Below are 25,770 nucleotides of genomic sequence, written 5' to 3' on the forward strand. Positions count from 1 at the left end.
CGGCAGCGTGTCATCCTGTCAGTCAGCCTGTTGCCTCAAAACACATCTGCGGGAATACATAAACAGCGGGGGGTTATCTTTGAAGAGCAACGCAACTTCTGCATCCTCCTCTGTGCTTTCTCTTCCTGAAAAGCGTCGGAACTGTCACTATCAGACGAGTTTTATGAAAGGCACTTTTTTTGTGGTGAGGGGATAGACTGCTTGACCTTTTCTTGAAAGTCATTTCAATAGGTTAGGCTTTTTTTTTTGTTTTCAGGGAAAGCAGGGCACTTTGTGATCACATGTGCTTTTTTTTTTTTTTTTAAATGATGGAAACATTTCGAGTGAGCACTTAAGTCTACATGATGTACCGGTACTCAGTGAGGCTTTGCTCAGAACGGTGACCAAGCAAATCTTGCCAGGAGAACTGTAAAAAATTGTGAAGTTAATTTGTCACAGCAATATGATTTTGCATTGGAAAAATAGTACAGCACACCACTGGGAAAAAAATGTCACAAAAGGTCAAGGTCTTAAAGGTGGAGTAAAACAAACAAACAAAAACAAAAATACAAATGAAGGTACAGTTTGCACCACAAAACCAGACCACACTTTTGTTTAAAATAAAACCTCTTTTAATTCAAACAGTCTCATTCACAGCTGAAATGAAATATTTACAGTTAAGCTTACAAACAACTTGCACCGTAGAGCACTTCATATCCAAGCAAAATAACTTTTGTTGCGTCGCTGGGCGTTTTGCACCATTGTCTAAAAATGAAAAAGACAGTGGGGAGGGGGGGAAAAAAGGTTGTTATTGAATTTGTGATTATTTCAAATCAGTTGAGAAATATATTTCTAAGATTGTACAAAGCAGGCTTTGCTTCAACCTATAAACTAAATTCTTGAACTCAAGCTATGGAAATGAATGTTGCGGATTCAATTCTTTGCGCTTGCCACTGGAGGGCACCAGACTAGAGTTTGTCTTTTCAGAATGAGTGATTACAAAAAAGCAATACTACATCAAGCATTTGGTATTGCGGCTTCACAACGGTGACCGTTTTGGTCATTGAGTTACTCTTTTAACGTGTCTATTGTCACCAGACAGTAGATCGAACGCATCAAGGTTAGACAGCTTCACATTTGTCGGAGGTTTACCTATAACCCCACTATGAAGAGCCACAGCGGAGCCTCAAACAGCCTCACATCATTTTAGCAGACACTTTAGGAAAGAACGGAGCACGTGCAGGCTCAGTCCTCCATGGAAGGTCTGCAGCAATCATTTCATTAGGATAAAAACAAACACATAAGACCGCACGTGTTGACAAATACCAACCTGACTCTTGTGCTTTTCATCCAAATTCGACACAAGTCCCACAGGTCAGTTGGGACGACTTGCAAACATGGCAGGCGTTTACAGCACCTTGTCAATCCTGTAACATATAGCGCAATGTTAAATTTGATGTGCTATGCCATGGCAAGGACTGGTCTTGCCATGTCTTGGTTCATACAAACCTGATTTTTTTTTCTTCGCCAAGTTCTACACCAGTCCCCAAATGTCAGTCAGGAGGGGTGAGCTTGGTAGGCCATCGTTTCACCTTTTCAGTCATGAAAACCTCGTGCTTTATTAAATCTGGTGATTTGAGTCCTAAAACAGAAGAACGTGGACATGAACGCCAGGTTAGCAACATTCAGGCAAAACTCTGAAACAGGTTAGAGCTTGTAGGAGGTTTACCTATAACCCTACTGTGTTGTTCCACAACAGGGCCTCAAACGGCCTCAAACATCTCTCTAGCAGACTGTTATAGAAAGAGCAGAGCCAACGCTGGCTGAGTCTCGATGCAAGGTCTGCAGCCATACATTGTTTTGTAAAATGCCTAACTGCCATTTCAATAACTTAAAAAAAAAAAACGAACTGCACGATTCTACGCCACATCCAAACAAGGACAACTATCTTACCAGACTGCGTCGGTATCAGTCGTCTGCTGAAAAAATGTATGTGAAACAACACACCAAAATACAATTCGAAAAATTGAAGCCATGTTTCGTTTTGATGATGTCGGCAAGCATAGTACACGCCAGATAGGCACAAATCAACTACATAAAACAATACAACTACGCTTCACACACCTTTAAAGTTAGTTTCTACTCCTGTAAGGAAACATAACGTAAAACATTTGATAATTTAAGAAGGATGACAGTGGATTCCTGAAGTAAAGTGAAGTACTCGCCATTGTACAAGGAAAGAACGTTAAGATTAGCCGGATGTGACATATTCTACGTAATATTACCGTTCTCCCAGCAGGGGGCAGTCAAGCAACACGGAGGGCTTGCACATGAGACACGGGAGTATGTAAATGGCCAGAGTGTTCTCGGTTTACGACGGACCTGCTATGCTTACGCAGTAAAAAGCCATTGGTACAGGAAATATTTGTCTAGGAAAAACACTTCTACGTCATGAATGCAAAACAATCAAACGAAAAACAGTAAGAGGGGCGGTAACTGAGCGTGCCTTCTAGCGCAACGTGACGACTGCACTTATTTTTACTCAAACTGGAAAAGTCGTCCTGTACAGTGAGAAAAACAGGTGAAAATGTTTCGTAGCCTTGTTAACAGGGGATCTGTGTGACCAAAGCTTGAACACAATGCGTTTTTTAAAAACACAGATATTATGTAGGCTGTGGTAACCAATTCCTATGTAGGAGGGCTTTCATAACGCAATGGACAGCCGTTGCTGGTGGGTGTTGGCAGTCCTCCTCGCCGGTACTCGTGGTCCGTGACTCACACCGTATTAGTGCACCACAATAAAGGCCATAGAGAAACAGATAGCTTCAAGATCAATTACCGCATTGTTTCCCGACAGTGACGATAACCACTTGCTCAGCTGACATTCGATGTATTCGGAAGAACACGGACAACCCACCCCTGTTTGCACAAAACCAGCAACCAAACAAATATTTGATCGGAAGGTCATCAGACGCGTGCATGTTGTCGGTATTCTCGTCATGCGTATGTTCTATGAACACCATGCTATTCTTCATTCAACGGGTTATGCCACATAACAGGGTTCCAAAATGCATTAACTTCACCGCAATGTGTCTAGCCAACATTTGACCAGTAACGTTTTAAGATAAGCGGCCCCCTGATTCTGATTTCAGGGATAATGAGCGCATAATCCTTTTCACCTGATCCTTGGCCACAAGAGCGAGGTGGAAAATTCCTTCAACTTCATGTTGTGTGCGCTGGGGGCCTCAAAGTATCCCGTCAGCTTCACACAGTTTATCTATTCGGTATCAGCCTTGAGGTTTGCTGGCTGTACTCAATGTCCACAACATTAGGTACACCCTGATTATATTCTGCTCTCTACAACAAGCAGCATAAGAATATGCATGACTGCCGTTGTAGTTTGCAGTGTACGTATAGAACAGCACTAAATCATACCGAAAGGTGCTGACAGTGTTAATCCAAACGGCGCATTATGAAGCATTCCACAGGCAGAATATTTAATAAAGCCCCTGTAACTACATTGGACTGACTGCCTCAGACTTGCTCTTTGCTAGCATTTGATTCCAAAGAGGAAAATTACTTTTTGTGTTTGCGGTCAATATCAATCAGGCCGATACAAATTCAATCAACTCCCTGTCAACCCGGGTAAAAAAAAAAAATTGATACAAATTCAATCAACTCCCTGTCACCCCGGGTAAAAAAAATCTCTCTCTGCACAAGCCAGAAATGTCTTTTTCGGATCACGTTTGATTTGTGACTTCATGCATTTTACATCGAGCGTGTTCTGGTAGGTATGCACGATTATATAGGAGTATGAATTTACCGCATTTGTTGTGCTGCATGTACTGTGTATGTTGATTTATGTACGTGCATGAATGTATGAAGATATGTACAGATTAGGAGTGTTTTTATACACGTGTGTGGCTTTGCAAGGCTTTAAAATCGGATGTGGCTAATAAATGGAGTAACTTTGCAGACGTCACGAGAGTGCAAACGCATCTTTCAGGCGTTCCCCATTTCCTGTACTGTCATCTTCTTTAAAAATAACCTCAGACTAAGACATGGTCAGGAGTATGACTAAGCAAAATGTTTTACTTTGACTTTTACAATGCTTTGTTTGGATTTCCCAATCTAAAGTCCTGGAATTTTTTTCTTCTTACCAGTAAGGTTTTTTTGCAGGGGGGGTTACACGTAGTTCAGGAAATGTTTTGTTCTTGAGCAAATAAAAATGGAACATGCCGTTATTAAGCAATAAAAGTGCTTTTATGATGAGCTATCAGACGTATATTGTACCCTGCTCAAACATCTTTTGCAAAAGTTTGCCACTTTAACGCGGATTGCTTTATGGTCACGTTTTACAGCTTTTTCCACTTTGGCCTGCATTTGCTAATTCGGGAAAAAAAAACTGCTATTGATTGCAGTTGTATTTTTCCCACCTTTGTGTGCAAGCAAAATTGAATTCCGAATGTGGCTCTAGAACATTTGTGACTTTTGTCTCATTGCGGGTCACATGCAGGGCAGACGGAACATTACAAGACGCGATATGTAGAAAGATCCTGAGGTCAGAGCGAGCTCTTATCTGCATATGACACAATAAAAACCAAATCAATTAATCAGTTACATCATGTGCTCCCATACTGATTAGCCGGAGACATTTAATACAGAAATGATACTCTCAATTTTCTATTTTAAGTGTCCCAGGAGTGAGACTGAACCAAGTTAGAATAACATGAAATATTCTACATCATCTCCAGACAGGTTTAAAACTGTATTATTATAGGCGTGATGTATTTCAATTTCGGATCCTGTAACATATTACAAAAAAAAAAAAAAAAATCAAGAGGATCAGCAGTAAAAGGTTAAAGCTTTCCTCATTCCATGACTGTGACTGCATGAGACAGGCAGTAATTGTGAGGTAGATATGAGGAGGCAGAGGTCCCACAATGCACAGCTTCACAGTGGGTCACGTCACATGGAGGAGGTCTGGGACAGAACATTCTGATGTGCAACCAGAGGGGGGAGAGGGGGTTATAATTGGTCGTCTGTTTCTCGGCCTACCTGTGGGTGTTGTTGGAACTTTTTGGCCACGGTGTAACCGCTCGATCTCCTGCTATGAGCGAAGCCATTTGGGGCTTTCATACTGCCCATATCTACACAGGGGCCTGACTGGGAAAAATCAATTAATTGTTGCTAATGGTCACAGAGAGAATTTTCCGCTGATGGATTTAATCCTTTTACAGTATACTCATTGTCGACTGTGGGGTGAGGAGGGTTCATTGTTTCACCAGCCGCACAGTCATGCGCGAGATGGGCAGTTCGTAAACGTTTGACACCAAGCAACACCTAAAAAAAAATTCTTGGCGCTCCAAATACCACCGTTGTCATCTAAATACAGTGGTATAGTAGGCCCAAGTGTGAGGCAAAGGCAAGGCCTCTTTGTTAAGCTAGCTCGGTGTTTCTCACTCACTCCCAAAGACGTTTTTAAACGTCTTTTCAGACTTGGTTTAGAATTGGCTGGGACTGAATGAGTTTTAAAAATAAAATATTCAAAGAGGTTTACAAACAAAAAGAATTTGGGAAATTTTAAATTGAAGGGGTTGGGGGGAAGAGTTGAAGACATTTAAAATCAAAAGGAAGGAAGTCAAGAGTAGTTTATTAAAATTTGAATTAATGTCACCACAATAGCAGTTTTTAAACTAGTTTCCCCATGCTGTGGGTCCAAGCGATTGATCAGAGGTCTGCAACCAAACAAAACGCATTCTTACACGTCACGACTGATTCATCTAAAGATTGTCGTCACTCCAAAACGCTTTTTCAATCGTGAACTGCTTCAAATATTCGGCCAAATAATCAAATAAAATCGAGCTGAGAGAAGAATACTGTACGTGAGCACAATACCATTGACTAATCTAAGCAGAAAACGCGGATTGGTGGAACATGGGCTTGGTGAATTACAAAGCTAATTTTGAAGAGACGGCTAAAGCCGCACTAAGACGCCTTTAAGTCCATTATCTGAAGCCAAAGTCACACAGAATTACCTTCTCAGGCGAACTGAGCTGAGAGACTCCTGAACAAGCTTTCCAGTTTGATTTTGCCAGGGAGCAATAGGAAATGCACAATCTAAAACAAGAGAAGTATTCATTTAACAACACGCTTATAGTTTTGGGTAGCTCTGGTGTGAAACCCGCGCCGCAAGGATACTCGCTATCTTACTATCACGTGGGCAGTGATGCAAGAGGTCAAACGCAAGGTGTCATCTCGAAGTGAGGTTGTCTCCCTTGGGGGGGTCCTCCCAGCAGTGGACGAGTAAGAAAAGCAAATAACAGCAGATGTCTGAAGTTAGCGCCCGCTGAGATCTGCTATAATTAGACTTCAAACATGTTTGCAGGCGGCCATATTCGACATCAGCGATGGTGGCGCAAGAGCTGTTCCGAGTAATTTGTGACCTCGGAATTCTGCCTAAAGCACATCGCTGAGCCTCTATAGAAACATGACACACTTGTTTTGTGCAAATTGCTCAAATATTTGCCTCCGGTTGCGTCTTGCCCGGTTTTAGGGGTCCGAAACGCATTCAAATTTCAACAAAACCCAAAAAATGCACAACGAAATAGCGAGAGTCCAAACACGCCTAACTAAAATCCACGACAACAAAAAATACTCATGAAACCGGAATCTAAACGGACACGAGCGACTCGGAACACGACCAGGAAGCTCTCAAAAATAACAGTTGAGGCGGTACAGTGAGCAAGGTCAATAATCCGACAGTGACTTGGAAACTTGCCAATCCTTAAATACTTGGCAAAGCTTTGATTGGGAACAAGGAACAGGTGCGCCTGCTGGAGGGGAACGCCCTCCACACCAGCTCGAGTTGGAACCAAACAAACAGGACCTGGCACTGTTCGGAAGCATACATTTCAAATGCATGGTTTTGGTTGGAGATTAATGTTTGACTAGTCCCTTCAGCCATGTCCTATTTCTTTCATTCCTTTTTGAAAATGTTGAAATGACAAAAATATCTTCATTGGTTGTGTCATTCCCCACAGCGCTTTGAGCTATCCTCGACTCTGAAATGGTTTTTCACCAGAAACTTGTTTTGGCTTTGTAAAAAAAAAAAAAAAAAAATGCTGGAGGCTTTTTTTCTCTCTCTGCTGCTGCTGCATATTTATCACTTCTGAGTATTCAGTGACATTTGAATCCTGCTGCAGAAGCGAAACCGTATAAATGACTTTCAACAGGATTTGGGTCGAATAAAACACGAGACCTGTGTTGTGATCCTATACAGCCTCCTTTCGTTCATACTCCTTTGCTCATTCATCCATTCATGATTAAGCCCTCCTGCACTAGTATCATCACTCCCCTGCAACGCTTTATCTGCTGTTTAAGATCCAGGATGAAAGGGGATTGATTTTTTTTTCCCTTCCCCAAAATGAGTTTTGTTTGGAGAATTAATACAAAGAATCATGCCACTGACAATGCACAAATCCTTTCTGAACCCTGACACCTGAAATATCACTCCTGTTCCAACCACTGCTCCGACGTGCTGCTAAGCGTCGTTCCAGCTTAACGGGCCCAAAAGGTCACTTTTGACTGAAGTTTCCAAAGAAGGTTACACAAGGATGGCAAGTGGAGGGGTGGGGGGGGACTCATCTCATTATATAACTGTCTTGCAGGATGTTAGCATAAGTCGTCTCATGTGGCCTGCTCTGGAATGCATGTGGCTAAAGTTTTGCCACGAGTGTAAAATTCAAGCGTGCAGTGGACTCACGCAGAGAGCGCTGACACACGACGTCACGTCGGCGGCTTGTTCAAAGCCCGCGTCTCCGTCTCTGGGTCTCATGATTCTCCTCAGAATATCCACTCGGGTGATCACATCAGTGAACGTGATGATGAAGGCACGTGCGGCTCCATGGTTTTGATATCAGGAAAGCTGTTGTTTGTTAGAATGGCCCGTGGAGTCACACGAGCTGTGGGCTAGATGTCCACTTCCTTCCCACTCTTGAATGCTGCTATTGTGAGGGTCATTGAGAAGAGCAAACAATGTGATTCAAAGACATACCATAGCCGAGATAGTCGGCAAACAGGCTTTTAAGTGTCTGCGAGCAGCATAGCGAGAAGGCTGTGTTTGTGTGAAAATTAGTTCATCGAACAAAAGTGGCTTATGAAAATTTCGAAAAAGAACATACGTTGACAAACATTTAAACACATTTCGTATCAATACCTTTTTAACATAAATACGTCCATGTTTTTTTTTTTTTTTTAGATCGCTATGTGTTGAAGTGTTTTTTTCCACATCTCACACTGTGCCCCCCCAACCCCGCCCCTCCACCCCCAACTCCTTGTTCTCCCTTCTCTCTTCTCACAAATCACCCGCGACCGGTCAGAACTCCAGCTCCTATCCTGCCTCTGTTAGGTGCCACTGTTTTTATGTTTCATGGCCGGGTGGAAACCAATACGAATTTCGTTGCTCTGTACTTGTGAACTGGGCGATCGCAATAAACTCCTGATTTACATTCCAAATTCGATTTCCATCGACAGCTTAAACCATGGCTGTTATAAATCTTTTTAGTTTAGAAAAGGGATGATTCATTTCGCTGCGGTGTGCGAGCATATAACTGTGCGCGCATGTGCATATGTGTGTGTGTGTGTGTGTGTGTGTGTGTGTGTGTGTGTGTGTGTGTGTGTCTGTTTGTACAGGCTGTGCCCACGCTCCAGTTGGAGTAAGATTAAAGCGGAGTCACTTAATGAGTTCAATTGAGTTCAAGTCAGGATTCCAACTTGCCGAGCATATATTAAAGAGGATTAGGCCTCTGTTGTTGAGCGGGCATGCTTTAGTGTAATTTATAATTCATCTATAGATATATGGGAGCATTTTTAAGGTATCAACATATAAAAAAAAAACAAGGTCTCAAACTTAATTAAAAAACTTAATTAAAAAAACATTCCCGAGCTACAACAACAGTAAGGCGTCAACGCGGTGCCACCCTGACAGGTTTGTTAATTGAGACGGTGAAAGAGCAAATATTTACAATATGCACGTGCATGAATGTGCTAGTTGCGGTTACAAGAAGCAAACAAACTCGCTCATGCAGGTGCATCTGCGTTTGAAAACATGTACACATGCACCGCAGTGACCCAATTTCCATCGGCGTCGATGAAACAGAGAAGAGAAAATCTGGTCCCCGCGGGAAAGACGCAGTGGAAAATTCCTCCCTCACTCGCCAAACAAATCGCATGGGTGTTCACGAGACGCACCCGGACAAACTTGGCATTGTTTGGAAATAGAAGTGCCTTTTTTTTTTTGCTCAGGAATCCCTGAGCTGCCAGGAAGCACAAGGGCTTGTGAAAACCCTTGTCAGCGCGACAATAGCCGCGCTAATCATCAAAGCCGGAATTTTGCCACGCTTTTACCAACTTACTGCACTGTGTGTCAGCTATTGACGCACCAGCAGGGTTTAACTGGAGGTGCTATCACAAGAGGAAACGTGCGTACGCCAAGTATCAAAACGTCGAGTACTACCTCACCGTGCCAGGCCGCAATGGCCAAAGAGTTCAGTGTTTATCGTTACCCGTCTCGTACGTAACCTTCGGTGAAGTTTATGAACCTTGTACAAGCTCGTTTATGACTGACATGTCATAAAGACTCCTTTCGACCGTGAGTTTTCACCATTGACCTACAAAAGGACAAAAGTATGACGTTCGGCATTTACGATTCAACTTATATAAACATAAGCCCAACAAGAGAAATGGATGACACGTGGAATTTGAAAGGTCATCACAGCCTTAAAAAAAAAAAAAAAACGTGACTTGTATTTTATAACTCGATTTACTTGGCTCAAGACATCACCAGTAGTGCCTTGACACCCACAAGCTGTCGGCTTTTAAATGACCCTCTCTTGACCTCGTGATGGAATCTCCGTGACTTTCCGGCATGGGAACATGAATTTATTTCTATCGATATATGACCGCGATCCGTGAAACAGGGCACAAGCACTTAGCTAAAATGTCCTAATGGAAATCACTTGACCCGTTATACTGCATCAAAGTAATTCAATTACTGTACTTTGCTGAAATTGTTACATAAGAAGCAGTACAGCCGACAGGGCAAAGGCGGGGAGAATTTTGTGAGTGTGCGACCAACTTAAAATATTTTAACCCTTTGAGGGACAGCGTCAACTACAGTGGACAGCTTATCATGTGATCAGGTTCCAGGGTGCATGAAAGGGTTCATGTCAAAGGCGCGTTAATTCCATCTTGCATTTCAGCATTACGGAACCAGCAAAAAGACAAAAAGGACGAGTATCAGGAATTCCAGAAATGATTGCGGACTAGTAAGGAGGCTTCGACTCTGCTAAAACTGTTCGAATCCATTGTCTGTCCTCAGCGTTCCACTGTGCGGCTCCTCCCTCTGTTCTTTTTTTTTTTGCTTGCCTTTCCCTGAATTCAGTGTGGGCTGGGCGGCTCCCCAATGACTGAACCTGTCTCAGCTCCACACCCGCCAGTCTTCACTTCAGCCACACTCTCCCCTGCAGCATAAAGGCCAGTCTGAAGCTCCGCTGAAGTCACGCCCAGCCCTCCAGTACACCTTGCTTTGGTTTCTCCGACCGCCTTAGGTTCCTGCCTCCTTGACATCCTGGCCCTCCGCCCTGACAATAAATCCGTCCTGAGCTCCTTGTGTCTGCCTGCGGGTTCCTGCGCTTGATTTAAGATAACCGATTGCCAACCAATTTAAAGTGTTGAAAATAAGACGGGAGCAAATCCAACATCATATCCAGATTTAGTTCATTCATTCATTCATTCTTTTTCCAATCCGCTTATCCTTAACAAGGGTCACGGGGGGGTGCTGGAGCCTATCCCAGCTGTCTCCGGGCAGTAGGCGGGGGACACCCTGAACCGGTTGCGAGCCAATCGCAGGGCACACAGAGACGAACAACCATCCACACTCACACTCACACCTCGGGACAATTTAGAGTGTTCAATCAGCCTGCCATGCATGTTTTTGGAACGTGGGAGGAAAAACCGGAGTACCCGGAGAAAACCCACGCGGGCCCGGGGAGAACATGCAAACTCCACATAGGGAGGCTGGAGCTGGAATGGAACCCGGTACCTCTGCACTGTGAGGTCGACGCGCTAACCGCTGGACCACCGGGCCGCCCTCCAGATTTAGTGTCATGTTAAATTCAACAATGCAATCCCAGCTACCCGTCTTGACGTCCATTTAAATGTTTCTCAATTCAGTTCACAAAATAGTCTCGTGTCCAAAAGTAGAATCAAGTCGAGTTCCCCCAAAAACAAAATGACGCTACTCTATCTATTCAATCTTGATGTTCCACTCGTCATCAACGGAGGATTTCGGAAGTGGCGGTAAAATGTTATTGTATCGGCAGTCCCGTGGGTGAATCATATTTGGTGCTTGTCAGCCAGACTGAGACTCCGTGGTGCCAAATCACTTCCCACGAGCTCTTTTGCGTGTTTCTGCCCAAACTGAAGCAAAGGAAGGGAACACATTCCAAGAGGACTGACGGTCTAATTACATTTAATGACGTGCCTCTGGTCTAAATTGTGCAAGTGTACTTCATGAATTCATTGTCGGTGAGTGTACACAAACACACACTCACACACACACACACACGCACACACACACACACACACACACACACACACACACACACACACAGTCCTTTTCATAACCATCCCTTTGCTCTGCTCATCGTACGTTTTGTAAGAGACGCCCAGTGTGTGACAAGGTCAAGCGTTATTCTTAATTATGCAAGCAACATTCTCAACAATCTTAATAATCATGATTTATAGTGAGGATATGCCTTGCGCCGCAAAAAAATAAACAACTAAATAAAATACGGGCCACAAGGTATGCGAAAACATTCCATAAGTTGCGTTGGCTTGCAAGCATGTACGGTATCATTTGAGCAACCCCTCGCAGCACGAGCTGTAGAAATCACGACACGCAAGTCAGGTCTGGTGACGAATGATATCATTTTCCAAGTGGAATTAATCAAAAGCAACAGCCTCAGTTGGACGCTGTTGCGGGCAACCCATTCATGTCATGATGACAACCCTGCGCTGTACTTTCAGTCATGCTCCAGTAACAGCAACCCCAATAATGACCAGCGATTTCTGCGAGAGAATAGTTCACTTCTTATGCAACCCCCCTTTCTTCCCGCGGCGTATACATTCCAAAAAAAAAAAAAAAAAAAAACGAATGAGCTGAATGTAAGCCAAAGAGCCTCGAACATAAAACAAGAATCTCCTTCGCGGTTGTGAGAAGTTCAAACAATTCAGGGAGGGCAGCACCTCGGGCGAGCTGTCGAGAGTACATTGAGTCAAGAATGGACGCAGCCATGCATCGACACAATTCAAAGAAACTGCAAGGCTTTCGTTTGTCACGAGGTCTTTGGATTCTGCGTACAGACATTCACAAGAGATCGAACAATCAGACCGCATGACGTCAAGAAGTGGGGGTTAGGGTACACCAAGTTTGGGTGTTTCACAAACGCACTCAGCTTAGGCGGTTTGCACTGGTGTGGGTGTGAACACAAGCTGACTTCCCTCTCATCCCCTTCAAAATTTCTGCGCGAGAGGCATCCTTGATATGGCCGGAGCAGAAACGGATTTGAAATGTGAAATAAATCCCCCGCAATAACACCATGAAATGCTTCTGTCTGTTGACTTATCCTGATAGTGACCAGTTTTTAATGTGCACGTAGTGTAGTAACGGCTCTGGGCACTGAGTCTTGGCTGTCCAAATAAGCATCATGCTTCGTCATAAAATAACTGTTTAACACACAGCAGCCGGTTCATCTGGTTTGATCGTTGATATTACTGTGAACAGTTAGAAAACTAACTTTGTTCAACAAGGGCAGGAATGCGGGAGGTCAGAAACGCCGATAAGGTCGCCCTTTCCTCTCAAAGGAATGATGCGCGGTGGCGAGGTGGTTTACTTGGATAATTAAAACGGCCCCCCCGTCTTTGCATGTGTGAAACACTGCGAGGTCGGTATGTTTTCAGTTTGTCTCCCTCGTACACAGACGCACACATTCGGAATGTTGCATTCAGGCCAGCACCTGCTCCTGTTACATCGTCACGGTTAAGGGTGTCGCTCATGAATCATCGTGCTCGCGGCTCAGGCGGATGTAATACTCATCCTGCATCTCACCCAAGCTCGCTAATGGCCATCGACTGTGATGTCATAGCATCGACCCAGCCGTGGGGGGGAATATATTGTGGATTAAAACTCGCGGCGTGGTCGTGGGACTCGGTCAATCTCAAGCGTCAGCCATTAGGTAAGATGAGTTGTTGTATAACTTTTCAGGCACAAACTGTTATTGACGACTCCGTGATCACTGGTGATGCAATGTATCTGAGTTATCAATGTTTTTTTATTTTTTTATAACCAGTGCAACACACATTGGCTCGAGGGGGGAGGGAGGGGTTCTGTGAATTATATGGGTATGAGTGGGCTATTTTAGTGCAATACATTTTCCATCCTGCTCTGTCCTTGGGGGTAGATTGGCCGGATGCCCTACAATAGTCCACCCTAAGTGTGCGTCCTCATTACCATCAGAAAGGAAGTGACCTCATTTGTACAACTGATCTCAACTTTCTTTCCTCTCCTCTCTCAGTAGATGCAACGTTACCCATCAGTTCCTACGCAACTAATGTGATAACTCCAAAGGAAAACAACACAACATGCATTTGTTGGATTCACACGCAAGGGGGCGGGGCGGTCTTCGAGTCCAATTCAATTCAACGAGGTGCGAACGGGCATCTTTCTCTTTATGTGCCTTTTGAAAGACTAGCAGCCAGTTCAGGGTGTCAAAATCAGCTGTGAAAGGCCCTGAAAAGGATTTGACTTCTGGATCGGATACACAACTTAAGCATTGCGAAACATTTGGAACAAAAACACCGATGGCCGACAGCAGATCGTCCTAAAATAGATGAAAGTGAACTTTGTGTCGTCGCAAATCCTTTGCGCCCGGCGATATTTTCCCAGCTCTCGTCGTAGCCTCGTTGTCACTCCCTTCATTCTCATTCAACATGTTCAGATTTGACTTTCTTCATGGACAAGCTCTATTCTATGAGTCTTCGTATGACACCATGACGGAAAGACAGCGGTGAAAATTTCCACGGGAACAAGACCCTCTCGCTTTGCCAAACGCGCACCCGACGGATCCGTCTATATGCAGCATGACTGGCTGCTAATCAGGTTAAAGATAGCTGCTGGCAAGCTCGGGATGTTCACTTGGTGACCTACTGTACAGACGGCATGAACTCAATCCCTCACCTCCGACTCACCTGCTCGCTCTTGTGCGCACAGACACAGTCTTTGTTCTCCTTAACACCCAGTGGCCTCGGATAGATTACTCGGTTGGGAGCAGAGGAGACACGTGAACACATGCGAGGTGGAAACTCTGTAGAATTGGGGAAAATAGGCATGGTTAGAAGAAAAGAAGAGAGCCTGTTTATTTTTTTGTGAACATCACAAGTTTTTGGGGGTTTTTTTGGGGGGAGGGGGGCTTTTTTTTTTTCACTGTGAATAATGCATTCAGTTTCAGGCCAAGGAAGGAAGGAAAGCATTTATTTTGGATGATTTGATTAAAACTGCTGAGAGATGAATTTGTATCATTGACTGTGGTCGCAATGAAAAAAGTCAGTCCCAGAAAAAAAAAAAAAAAAACGACCTGGCCGCCTGTTCACGCCGTCCACCGCAAACCAAACTGTTGCCTGCTAACTAACAGACAGACGGAAAAACAAATCTGACCGTTTATTTATTTATTATATTTTTGGGAAAATCTGTGTGTATGTGTGTGTATATACACACACACACACACACACCCACACACATACGGTATATACATATATACAGGTATATACAGGTATATACACACACATATATATATTTTTTTTTTGTGCATGCAAATACGTTTTTTTTACTTTCTTCCGATCAAAATGTTGCTGCTGTGAATTGCAAATTTCTCCATTGTGAGACAAATAAAAATTTTCTGATCTTATCTTTTTTTTTAGGCTTTGATGGAAGTCTTTATATTATTGCTGATATAACAATAAAAAGTTGATATCTAAATGCCAAGAAATGAATGCTTGTATGTACCGCTGACCTTTCAAATATTTTGTTTTGGGTCGTGATACATAACCGGCGCACAACCACATGAACCCAACACTGTCGGCTCTTGTTGCATTCATGACGCAATTGTTTACTTGTGAAAATAATGTCATTTCCACGGAGGCAACTGATGCAGAGCCGTAAAAAAAAAAAAAAACATCCGGCAATCATCTGAATGAGACAATGACTGATTGTGTCTGCTTATCATTGCTGAGCAATGACGTTAAAGCTTGTCAGCGACAAAAAAAAAAAAAAAAAGTCACATCTGATTCATAACTATTCTTCACCTCGATGTTCCCGTTCTGCCCTAATTTAAATGACATGGAAATCTGCTCTGTCCTGCCAAGAGGATGACGCGAGCAAACAATTCACGGGTATTTTAATTCTTTTCACCTCCGAGCGTCATCATAGCCCACTGTCACAAGCCCCCTCAAAATGTATGATGTCCAAAGTAACAGCTTTGCTTTTACTTAATTTCTCAAGTACACACTCTTTGGCCACTTACGGTACATTCGTTGGTCAATGGCGCATGGAAGCGAGTCACTCCTAAGTGGGAGTTTATCAGCAAGGCCGGGATATTGTGCATCACGGACTTCATTCATTTCCTGCGCAGGCCAAACGAAAGTATAAATGTGCAATCTCAAGTGATGTCGGTTTTCAACGGAATGCAGATAAACCTCCCATCTGGAGAAGAGTGAAACGTCCTCATTGAAAGTGTGACAAAAACCTATGAATCGATGAATTAACCCTTTCAGGGACAGCGGTTACGACAGTGGACAGCTTATCATGCTTATCAGGTTATAGGTTATCATTATTGGTGCATGAAAAGGGTTAATCAAAGGATGGCCCCCGACCTCTGAATCCCTGAAGCTTGAGTCCTCTTCTTCCGATGACAATGGAAGGCCCTTTTTCTGTTCCAGCATGACTGTGCCTCCCTTTGTATTCGAGAAAAATCTGGGGTGGGTGCTGGTCTGGTCCGGTCCGCTCGACAACGCTAGGACAAATAAAAAAAAAAAAACAGGCCTTCAAAATAAAGCGTGCCAGCATTTTTTTTCATAACAACAGAGATGGAACTTGTTTGCCTGGCCTATGCCTCAACCTTCTGAACTCAAGTCACAGTCATACATTAAGATGGGCATGAATGCGACATAACTACCGTGTTATGACATTCGTTTCAGATCTGTTTCAATCATTTCAACTCACTCGGCTTAGGCGGCATTCAATTTAAAGTCTGCATTGCTGCGTTTGTGCCATTCGTTTCCAGGCACAAATCTTCCATCTTTTTTTCCCCGTGTTGCTTTAACGTCGACACCCAGCATTCAGACTTGTCCTCACTTGTTGTGTCCTGCCACCGGAGGGCAATCAGCTTGTCACCCTGCCAAACCGGATCAGTTCGGTGCAAAAACTCCGCAGAGGGATTGAATATGTTGGCGCTAGGGCATGCTGATGAGCTGTGAGCATATGAAATGCAACTGTGGCTAATTAAAAGCTCACAATCCACTCATTGTCTTCCTCCCTGGCTTACCTTGTCATGGAGACGAGGGGAGGAGGGGTGGGGGGGTCCCCCAAGGGACTCCCACACTCGTGGGAGCCGTAACCAGACACCTATTTTTTTTGTCGCTGTTGTTTTGATCCAGGATAGTGGCTTTTGGATGAGGTGAGAGGTGTATAGACAAGTCACGTCACAAATCTTTAGTTTCAGCGACATGGTCTAAGCGGAGGGTGAAAAGGAGAAGAATAAATAAGGAGGGGTGGTGCTCGGAGGAAAGTTGTTTGCCTTTAAATCGAGGACTTTTCCGCTGCAGTGAGAGTCATCGAAAGGAAGAGGGAGATACAGAGGGAGGTGTACGTGGATACGCAGGCTGCGGTCACAGATATCTGGATCTGGATGTTCTGCAGCAGGCAGATTCTCCACCGTTGCTGATTCACTGGAAAGAGCTCGGATAGTGCTGGATAAGAGATGAAGACCGGCAAGAAATCCATCATAGGTAGGTGCACCTTTATAGCACTGTCTGGGTAATTAGATTGGCAGCCTTGAAGCAACACACGCACAGGATCTTGGGTGAATGTTTTTTTTTTTTTTTTTCAAGCCGAGTCATGTTTACCTTGTCTGTGAATCAGTCCTTTACCTCTGCTGAAGGCAATTCGGGAGACCTGCGTAGCTGCAAGGAAGGAATGAAAGCATTGTCCAGTCTTCCTGCGTCAGCTCGCAAATTGTCCTGTTCATTTTGCCTCGTCATCTCATTTCATCCGCGAGGCCCTTGAAAATAAAACATTTTGGTGTTTGTTTACAGCGGGCTGGCACCGGTTTCCGTGATGATGTCATCATTTGTCCGATGGGGGCGAGTCCACCTTGCAACAAGTGGTCGCACAAGCAAATGTGCAATGTGGCCAGGACAAAAAAAAAAAAAGTTGCTGCAGCTGCTCGCAAGCTCGAATTCGATTTGAATTGTAAATGTGACGACAAACAGCAGATGACTTTTGTTGGCGTTTGCACGTCTCTACCTGTGATTGCGTATTTTCTGCCGAGACGATATCTCATGAAGTGAATTGTGACTGGACTGAGCTGGACGGCCACCCGGGTCTCTCCAAAATGCCAGACTGCGAATGCAAAGAGAAAAGAGACAGAAATTTAGCAGGGGGGGTTCAGTACATCGCTGTCGTGACTGCGTGGGCGTGAAACGGAGGCGCGCGATGGTTCCTGCACCAAGCAAAACAGACGATTGAATTACCAAGATAGTCATTAGCCGGCAGCCCTTCTGCTCAGCATCCAATTGGGTTTGCCTGGGTGACTCATTCCTCTACCTTCTGCAGTCTCATAACAACAACACACCGGGGACGAATACACACCACGCGCAACGCAGATCATAAAAATCCCTCTCTCGAGATGTGCTTCCCCTATTTGCAAACAAATTGCATAATTGTTCAGCGCAAAATGCGCACAATCCAAGCACATTGGGTTTGGCGTACTAATATTAATTTGGGGTGACAATGTAAATCAAGAAAAGGACCGCAGCTCATTCCGAAAAAAGGCAAACGTCGCCATCACTCAAACGAGAGTGAGATAAGAAAAGCCCGGTGTGAGGGTTCAAGGGGTTTTACTGGAGCTGTTGGCTAGGGGGGGGGGGTGCTTATTATCCTTGACCGCAGTTCGGGAAGTGATAGCGAAGCCTGACTATCAGGCATTTGTCACAAGACGAAAAAGACTGGCAAGAAAACAGAACCAATTTTTGTGAAAGTGACATGTGACAATTGACAGCACGAGCGCAGGAGACAACAAGATGCACTTTCCTCTGAAAGTATTCCAACAACGAGGTCAATCCTGATTTTGGCTCTTTAATCCTTTCTTGCACCCTGTAACCTGATCGCACGATAATCTGTCCACTGTAGTAACAGGTTCATTTCAAGGTATTTACATCTCCATTGAATACTCAACTTCGATAGCCTTATTTGGAACGGGAACAGAAAGACTTTGACAGTGATCGATGGCGCTTAACTATTCTAATGTGGGAGCCGCATTAACGTTTTGTACCAGGAGGGACAGAAAAGTCCCGACAAAGCACAAAGTGTAGGAAATGAGGTTTTAACCTTCTTATTCCTGCACATTAGTACGAACAATACAAAACAGGAAACAATAGAGTCGTGAATGGCTTCGCAGATACTGTACTATCATGACAACAATTCCGTGAGTGAATAATTAAAAGGAACGAGGTGAGAAGCCTCAAATAGGATTGGCATCATGATATTCCCAGCTGACGTGTTTCTTTGTGTAACGAGAGCCGAGCGTTTGCGCTGATGGATTGCCTTTCAGCACCACTGCACCTGCAAGTGTCTTTTTTTTTTTTTTTTTGATGCCACAAACTGCTCTTCACTTCCTCTTTCCATGACACAAATACGACTGGCCTCATTCAGTCTCGCTTCCGTTGATGAATACATGACTGTCACATGCAAAACAAAGAAGAACCATAAAGGGGTTGTCCACTGGTAGATGAATGAAACTCACATTTCGAGCAGGTGTTACGTTTTGAGGCTCTCAAGGCAAAGAAAAGAAGAAAAAAAAACATGACTCACTGGCTAGCTTGCTGTGCAGGTCCGTCATTGCCCCTCAAGCTCGGGATAGTGATTTGCATAATGGCACACTTATGTAACTTCCAAGGTTAGTGGACCACATCCACAACAGATGGACCGATCGTTGCCGCAGCTTAGCGTAGCAACGGCGTCATGTCTCATTTCTCTGAATTTATATAATTCCGCTTGCCTGGCAGGGTTACCTTGACCTCGCGGTTAGGCGAAGGGCGATGTAAAGAGTTGTGAAAGGGAGACATGTATAGACGCATCGATAGATTACATTCATACAGGATTATTACACCCCACGTTGTTTGCTCGCTATTGACGTAAAAATGGACCTTATGCGCGGCAATGCGGGAAGGTCAGACGGCATCGGTTCCCACTGTCAAAATGTTCCATGGCACCGAGACGCCATCTGAGTGAAAAACAAATCATAATTGAGTGAAATGTGTGACAACCTTAGGTCGTATGAGAGATACATTCAAGAGTTGCGAGCACTTTTCACGGTCCAAATGGCACAAAAGGTTTCTCGCCTTCAAACATTAGGGAAATATCTGCTCCAACCACCCATAGAGAGATAGATAAGACAGATTTCTCTCAACGGCAGTCAGTGGCAGCCTGCCGTGGAGGGAAACGAGGTGGGAAGAAATCCTCACACTCCCACATCTTCTTCCACCACCGCCTCCTCCTCCTCTGCAGTGTGTTCGTCACGAGCCACCTTCTGCAGGCGAAGTATGGGTGCAGCGGAATCCCGTGACGTCACGCCCCCCTCGGTTGTCATGGCGACGGTTGTGACGTGAATGGGCGGAACCGTCACACACCACGTGGTTGATATAAACGAGGTGGCTGGCCGGTATCGGCATTCGGCAAGTTCGAGTGGAGCGTGTTCGGTTGGGTTCTACGTGCGTAATTGGAGCAAAGCGAGCCGGCGACATCTGACTTTGAAAATATTACTGAGGAAATATTGTTTTTGTTTTTTTTTTAAATTTTTGGTGTGGTTTAACTCGGCTTGTCACCATGGCTGTAACGGAAGCGGGATGCGATCTCACGTATTGCAAAATGAGGGGAATTGTTGCTGTTCTCACCGGTGAGCGACCAAAATATTCTAACCGTCCCGTGTCATATATTCTTTGCTTGACCTATTTTGATTCATTCGGGTTTCTAATTCCGCCCAGATATCCTGGTTGCTAAAATACTACTGCATTCGTTCTTCTCTTACCTATCAGGAGGATAACGCGTTCGGTATTGTGTCAGTGTTGTGTTTTACGCGCAATTACGCGCAAATACCTTTTAATATCATACAGAACTGCACTCTTTCAAGTTCACAAGTTTTGTTTTTTTTTTTTTTGAATGGAAAATCCTTCGTTGGCTGCCTCCAATGCACCCAAGAGCTTGCGTAACGAATAAGCCCGCAGTATTAAGAGTTCCATGCAATGAGAACGGCGCAAATCTGTCCTATAAAAGGATTTTTGGACCTCGCACACAACGGATTATTGCACCAAGTTTTTTTTTCCTTTTCACTGGAATGAAACCTCTTTTGTTTACGACATGCTGAAGTATGTCCTTTGTCTATTGTCCACTCGCTCACCTGCTACATTAGGTACACCTTCAAAAAAACAAAGCCGACAAAAGTCTACTTTTATGAGGACCGTGCTGTTAAAAAAAAAAAAAAAAAATGAAAAAAATTCTAATTATGTAATTTTTCTTATTTTAAGATTTGAAGTGCTGATGCGTCTTGCCTGTTGAAGTGTTTCTTTTGGATTATTGAATTCGCTTGCGGAAATAAATCCATATATCATATCTCACTTGGTTAAGGCAGCATTTTCAATACGAAACTGAAACTTGTGTACCTCATCATGGGACCAATGAGTCCGTTTGAACCTCCTTTGTTTCCATTTTCAGCTTTCATCAAGGAGAGAAAAATGGGGCTGAATGACTTCATCCAGAAACTGGTGTCAACCCCTCATATCTGCCAACAGTGAGTATACAGCATTTGACGACAAAACAAACCCTCTTGTGGTTTGAACAGATATGAGAATGAGACGCAAGAGGCATTTTGGGCTTCTGTCAGAGCTTTTGTAGTTATTTCTGACCACGCGTCCATTGAGATCACTGGCCAATCTAATCTGCCCCCTGAGCTGTGTAGAACATTCTGTGAAAGGCTTAATCTGGGTCCAAGAAGCCCGGGGTAAGAATAGGCCTTTTATGGTGAGCCTGTAGCAACCTGCACACTTCTTAATCACCTGTACAGAAAATCCCTGGTGTCCACTAGATAAACCTATAATCAAATTAAAACATATATGGGTTGTACCATCGCAGTTGGCTAAATTGGTGGGTAGGCCTTTAGGTTTTTTAATCTGTTATAGGACAAAATATCAAATCTGTGTCCTTGAATGCTCCAAAAGGGCACCTGGTTGAGTCCTCACTTGGCTGCCTTGTCATGGGTCAGCCGCTTAAGATTTCGCTCAGTCGGTTTAACGCCGAGGCTCCGGTTGTAAACTTGACCTGTCTGCAGTTCATTCGCGAGGGGAGTGCAGTTAGCATGTCAAAGAATGTCGTTCAAATGTACCTTTGTGATCTTGGAAAAACATCAACCGAGATTTACGTTGCTACAAGAGGAAGGAGAAAGGTAGTTGAATGCTTCTAATCCTTTTTTTCCCCCCCCAGTGTTGAAGTCAACAACTTCCTAAAGATTGATGAGAATCAGAATGAGGAGGCCGAACATGATCTTGCTGAAAGAAGGGTAAGCAGAGATGGATGACTCACTGTGCCTTTCATTTTGTGTGTGTGTGTGGAAATATCAGCGTATACTTATGTTTCCTCGTTCTTTTCTTTCAGAGGTTCCTAAATTCGCAAAGTTCACTTGCTGAGGACACTCAGTAAGTACCCGCATTGATTATGATGATGACAATGATAAATACGCAAAAATCCTGATTTGTGTGGATGTGCCTGTGCAGGATCAAACCTTGTGATTTCGACTACCTCAAGATCATCGGCAGAGGCAGCTTTGGAAAGGTCATTTTCTTTTGGGTGCCTCTTTTTTTTGTATTGTTTTCCCACAGTAGCAATACTAATGTGCATTTGCGCTTCTGCAGGTTCTGCTCGCAAGACACAAAGAGTCCACCAAATACTACGCTGTCAAAGTGCTCCAGAAAAAAATTATCCTGAAGAAGAAAGAGGTAGAGTACATTTCCGAAGGTCTTATGAACCAATATACGTTTTTGATGTTGAAATAACAAATGGAAAATAAACGATGCCGTTCTCCCCCCTCCCATCCAGCAAAAGCATATCATGGCCGAACGCAGCGTTCTTATGAAGAACATCAAGCATCCCTTCCTAGTGGGACTGCATTACTCCTTCCAGACTACTGACAAGCTTTACTTTGTACTCGACTACGTGAACGGTGGAGAGGTACGCCTCACGTGATCTTGAAATACTGTAACTCACAAAAAAAAAATGTGTTAGTCGTAAAAGTTGACAGCTGTTGTCCTTTCAGCTCTTCTACCATCTTCAGAGAGAAAGGATCTTTTTGGAACCCCGGGCCAGATTTTACACTGCTGAAATTGCAAGTGCACTGGGCTACCTCCACTCACTGCACATTGTGTACAGGTAAGCATATAAAGAAAAAAAACCCTACAGCGCTCTCTAGTGGACAGTTGCAAGAAAGCATTTTCAGTTTGCCGCCTTGAAACTGACAACGATTATTGTGTCATCGCTGTCCCTTTTTCCTCACAGGGACCTTAAGCCCGAGAACATCCTGTTAGACTCCCAAGGCCACATTGTTCTCACGGACTTTGGTCTCTGCAAAGAAGGACTTGAACCCAACGGCACGACAACAACTTTCTGCGGGACGCCTGAGGTACAAGCCACGTCTGCGCAGTTACACTCCATCGATCGGTGAACAGAAAATTAGCAAATTAAATGCCTCTTGCCTTTTAATCTTAATAGTATTTGGCTCCGGAAGTTCTCCAGAAGCAGGCCTATGACCGCACAGTTGACTGGTGGTGTTTGGGATCGGTGCTCTATGAAATGCTCTATGGACTTGTAAGTAGAAAGTGTGACATTATGGGATTGTGCCCACTTTCCCCATGCATGGGTTGGATTAAACTAAATGCTTCACCCTTCCTTTTGCGTTACGCAGCCTCCCTTCTACAGTCGCAACACAGCTGAGATGTACAACAACATCCTGCACAAGGTTCCTGTCCTCAAACCCAACGTGTCCAACTCGGGGAGGGAGCTGCTCGAGGGGCTCCTGCAGAAGGATCGTACCAAGAGACTGGGCGTGAAGGATGACTTTGTAAGCACACAAAGCTGCATTCGATAACACTCGATGTGGAACTCGCCAAAGATGCATGGGATCAAAGTATCTGTTTCTCTCTAGCTTGAACTCAAGTACCACTCCTTCTTTTCACCAATCAACTGGGACGACCTGATGGCCAAGAAGATCACGCCGCCCTTCATTCCCTCTGTGGTAAGTTCAACTGATTTCAAGTTGGGATGTGGGATAGAAGTCCTTCATGAAATTATAGTGAAGAGTTCTGCCAATTAGGATACGTCACAGCTTCAATACATCGAGTGCAATACTGGACAGCAGCCAGTATCGGTGCTGTCGATCCAATCTGAACTGTAGTTTGTGATGGTTCATTTTTACACAGCTGACCAAGAAAATGTGGTCAAATGCCAATATTTAGTTTTTCTGGTTCAATACACCAATCAACACCAAATATGAATGGCATTTCCATCCTGCTTGATTTTTGCAGAGTGGCCCCACAGACCTCCGCCATTTTGACCCAGAGTTCACCCACCTGCCTGTGTCCTCCTCCCTGAGCAACGACCCCTTCAGCGTGACCAGCAGTATCAAAGAAGCAGCAGGGGCATTCCCAGGATTTTCCTACGGGCCGCCGGCAGAGCATTCCTTCTTGTGAATACCAGCGTCACTTATCAACAGTCTCTCTCCCAGAGACGACGAGCTCTGGATTGACTTTTGTTTTGACGGCGGGGACCACACGGAGCCGCATGTCTAGAAGGGACCTACTGAGGGTCAAACCTTGAAAGAGCTTTTTACAATGACTCGTGTACTGAGATGGACTCATGTTACAACAACACTGGCCCTAAATTTTTTTGCCTCTAGCACCTAAAACAAACTCTGTGTGCCAAGTACTGCTGCACTTCAGAATCATACGATCTCACCGCACTGGTGACAGGACCTCACGGCTTCTGATGTGACAACGAGAAGTGCCTGATGTTGAAAACGCAATTGGGGCGGCGCCTGCAAGAGTCTTTTTTTTTTCCCCTCCACTACTATTCCACTCGACTTTTGACGGGGGCACACTGGCTGTTCAGGGTGATGCCTTCATTCCATGTTTGCATACACTGTATGCTTGAACTGAAACCATCACGAGGTTGATTTATGCAATTTGATTTCATGTGAATGCGCTATTGCACATCTGGAAACATGGGTCAAGACTTTGATCATATCTGTCTTCTCCTTTTTTCATACGGTATCTTTACCTGGGACCATATTTAACATGTCCTGATGGAGTGAAATCTCCAATTCTAAATATGTACATTTGAAATTCGATTTGTGTTTCTAGAAACAGAAGAGATCCACTGTTTTTACCCTGTGTAATATGCATATACAGTAAGCTAACATTTCCCAGTGTGTACTGTGTATATATATAAATCGAGAGAGAGATGTATATGTATCCATTGATTTAATATAACCTATATTTATTGAATGCCTTCCCCCCCAAATACTTCATTCACAAGCAGAGACTCTTGCAGTCAGAGATTTATATTATTTGATAGATCATCAACATGTGATTCAACCAGCAATAACAGGTCTAAAGAATATATCCATCAATCATTTTCTTCAGTAGAATGTTTTGCCATAAACACTCCCAACCCTGTTCAAAATGTCTTTGCATTTACGCATCATGTAGAGAGAAACTGTGAATGTTTTGTGCCTGTCCAGGGCGGCCTGACCCATGTGTACTGTGCGTACAGCACATATCTTTTGTTTTTCCGTGACCTGTTGTTCCCTCCTGTACAGATCTTGATTTATTTAAGTGCTTCATTAACTTGACTAAGAACAATAGGATGAAGCAAGCTTTGGCTTTAGCCACAAGCCCTTTGCTTAATAGGGTTCTTAAAAGTGCAATAAAATCCCATTGGCTTTGATGGAGGATTTATCGATGGATCTTGCAACAGAATGGGAATAGTAATGTATGAAGTTGTCTTACGGTATTGAAAATGGATGATTTATTGCTCGCACATATTAAAAACTGATGCATGTAAGCGTTTTTTTTAAAGCCTGCTGTAAAAAAAATGTACCAGTACTGCACAGGTTTACCACATTTTCTTCCACATTTGGAAGCTGCAATTTTCTGTTTTGTATATCAGTGTGTATTTATTTTCTTCCTGCCATTGTTACTGTATGATTATACATGATTTACTTAAATACTGAAATTTAATGTCAGAAATTCCAAATAAATTCTCTTACCTGAAAATCAATGTCATTGCCCTTCTGGTCTGGCTCCTGCATCCATTTTGAGTACGATGCTGAACCCTATTGAGATCATGAGTGA

General features: G+C 43.9%; 2 protein-coding genes across 11 annotated transcripts; one reads left to right on the forward strand and one right to left on the reverse strand.

Annotated features, from left to right (window-relative positions):
• Nucleotides 1–627: 627 nt before the first annotated feature.
• On the reverse strand, nt 628–17,314 carry LOC109513535 (uncharacterized). 9 transcript variants are annotated; one of them, XM_019866053.1, is made up of 6 exons: nt 17,221–17,314; nt 15,970–16,109; nt 15,621–15,720; nt 14,290–14,405; nt 10,455–10,584; nt 1,505–1,621 (listed from the first exon to the last, which is right to left on the reverse strand). In XM_019866053.1, the coding sequence occupies exons 2-6, from the start codon at nt 16,036–16,038 to the stop codon at nt 1,533–1,535; spliced, it is 504 nt and encodes a 167-aa protein (XP_019721612.1). In that variant the 5' UTR covers nt 16,039–16,109; nt 17,221–17,314; the 3' UTR covers nt 1,505–1,532. The 9 variants fall into 9 exon arrangements, 2 of the variants coding, with proteins under 2 accessions (XP_019721612.1, XP_019721611.1); XM_019866052.1 differs by lacking the exon at nt 17,221–17,314 and adding an exon at nt 16,451–16,616; XR_002167790.1 differs by lacking the exons at nt 10,455–10,584; nt 14,290–14,405; nt 15,621–15,720; nt 15,970–16,109; nt 17,221–17,314 and adding exons at nt 628–744; nt 1,310–1,406; nt 1,709–1,821; nt 2,104–2,716 and having other exon boundaries at nt 1,489–1,621.
• LOC109513527 (serine/threonine-protein kinase Sgk1) lies at nt 16,994–25,503 on the forward strand. Of its 2 annotated transcripts, none has more exons than XM_019866041.1 (13): nt 16,994–17,103; nt 21,086–21,161; nt 21,851–21,926; nt 22,022–22,062; nt 22,141–22,198; nt 22,279–22,362; nt 22,463–22,594; nt 22,680–22,792; nt 22,919–23,042; nt 23,132–23,227; nt 23,325–23,480; nt 23,565–23,654; nt 23,944–25,503. In XM_019866041.1, the coding sequence occupies exons 1-13, from the start codon at nt 17,076–17,078 to the stop codon at nt 24,106–24,108; spliced, it is 1,239 nt and encodes a 412-aa protein (XP_019721600.1). In that variant the 5' UTR covers nt 16,994–17,075; the 3' UTR covers nt 24,109–25,503. The 2 variants fall into 2 exon arrangements, with proteins under 2 accessions (XP_019721600.1, XP_019721599.1); XM_019866040.1 differs by lacking the exon at nt 16,994–17,103 and adding an exon at nt 20,065–20,270.
• The last annotated feature ends 267 nt before the right edge of the window (nt 25,504–25,770 follow it).

The sequence above is a fragment of the Hippocampus comes genome, unplaced genomic scaffold, assembly GCF_001891065.2.
Source record: "Hippocampus comes isolate QL1 unplaced genomic scaffold, H_comes_QL1_v1.1 scaffold50, whole genome shotgun sequence".
In the NCBI taxonomy this organism is placed as follows: domain Eukaryota; kingdom Metazoa; phylum Chordata; class Actinopteri; order Syngnathiformes; family Syngnathidae; genus Hippocampus; species Hippocampus comes.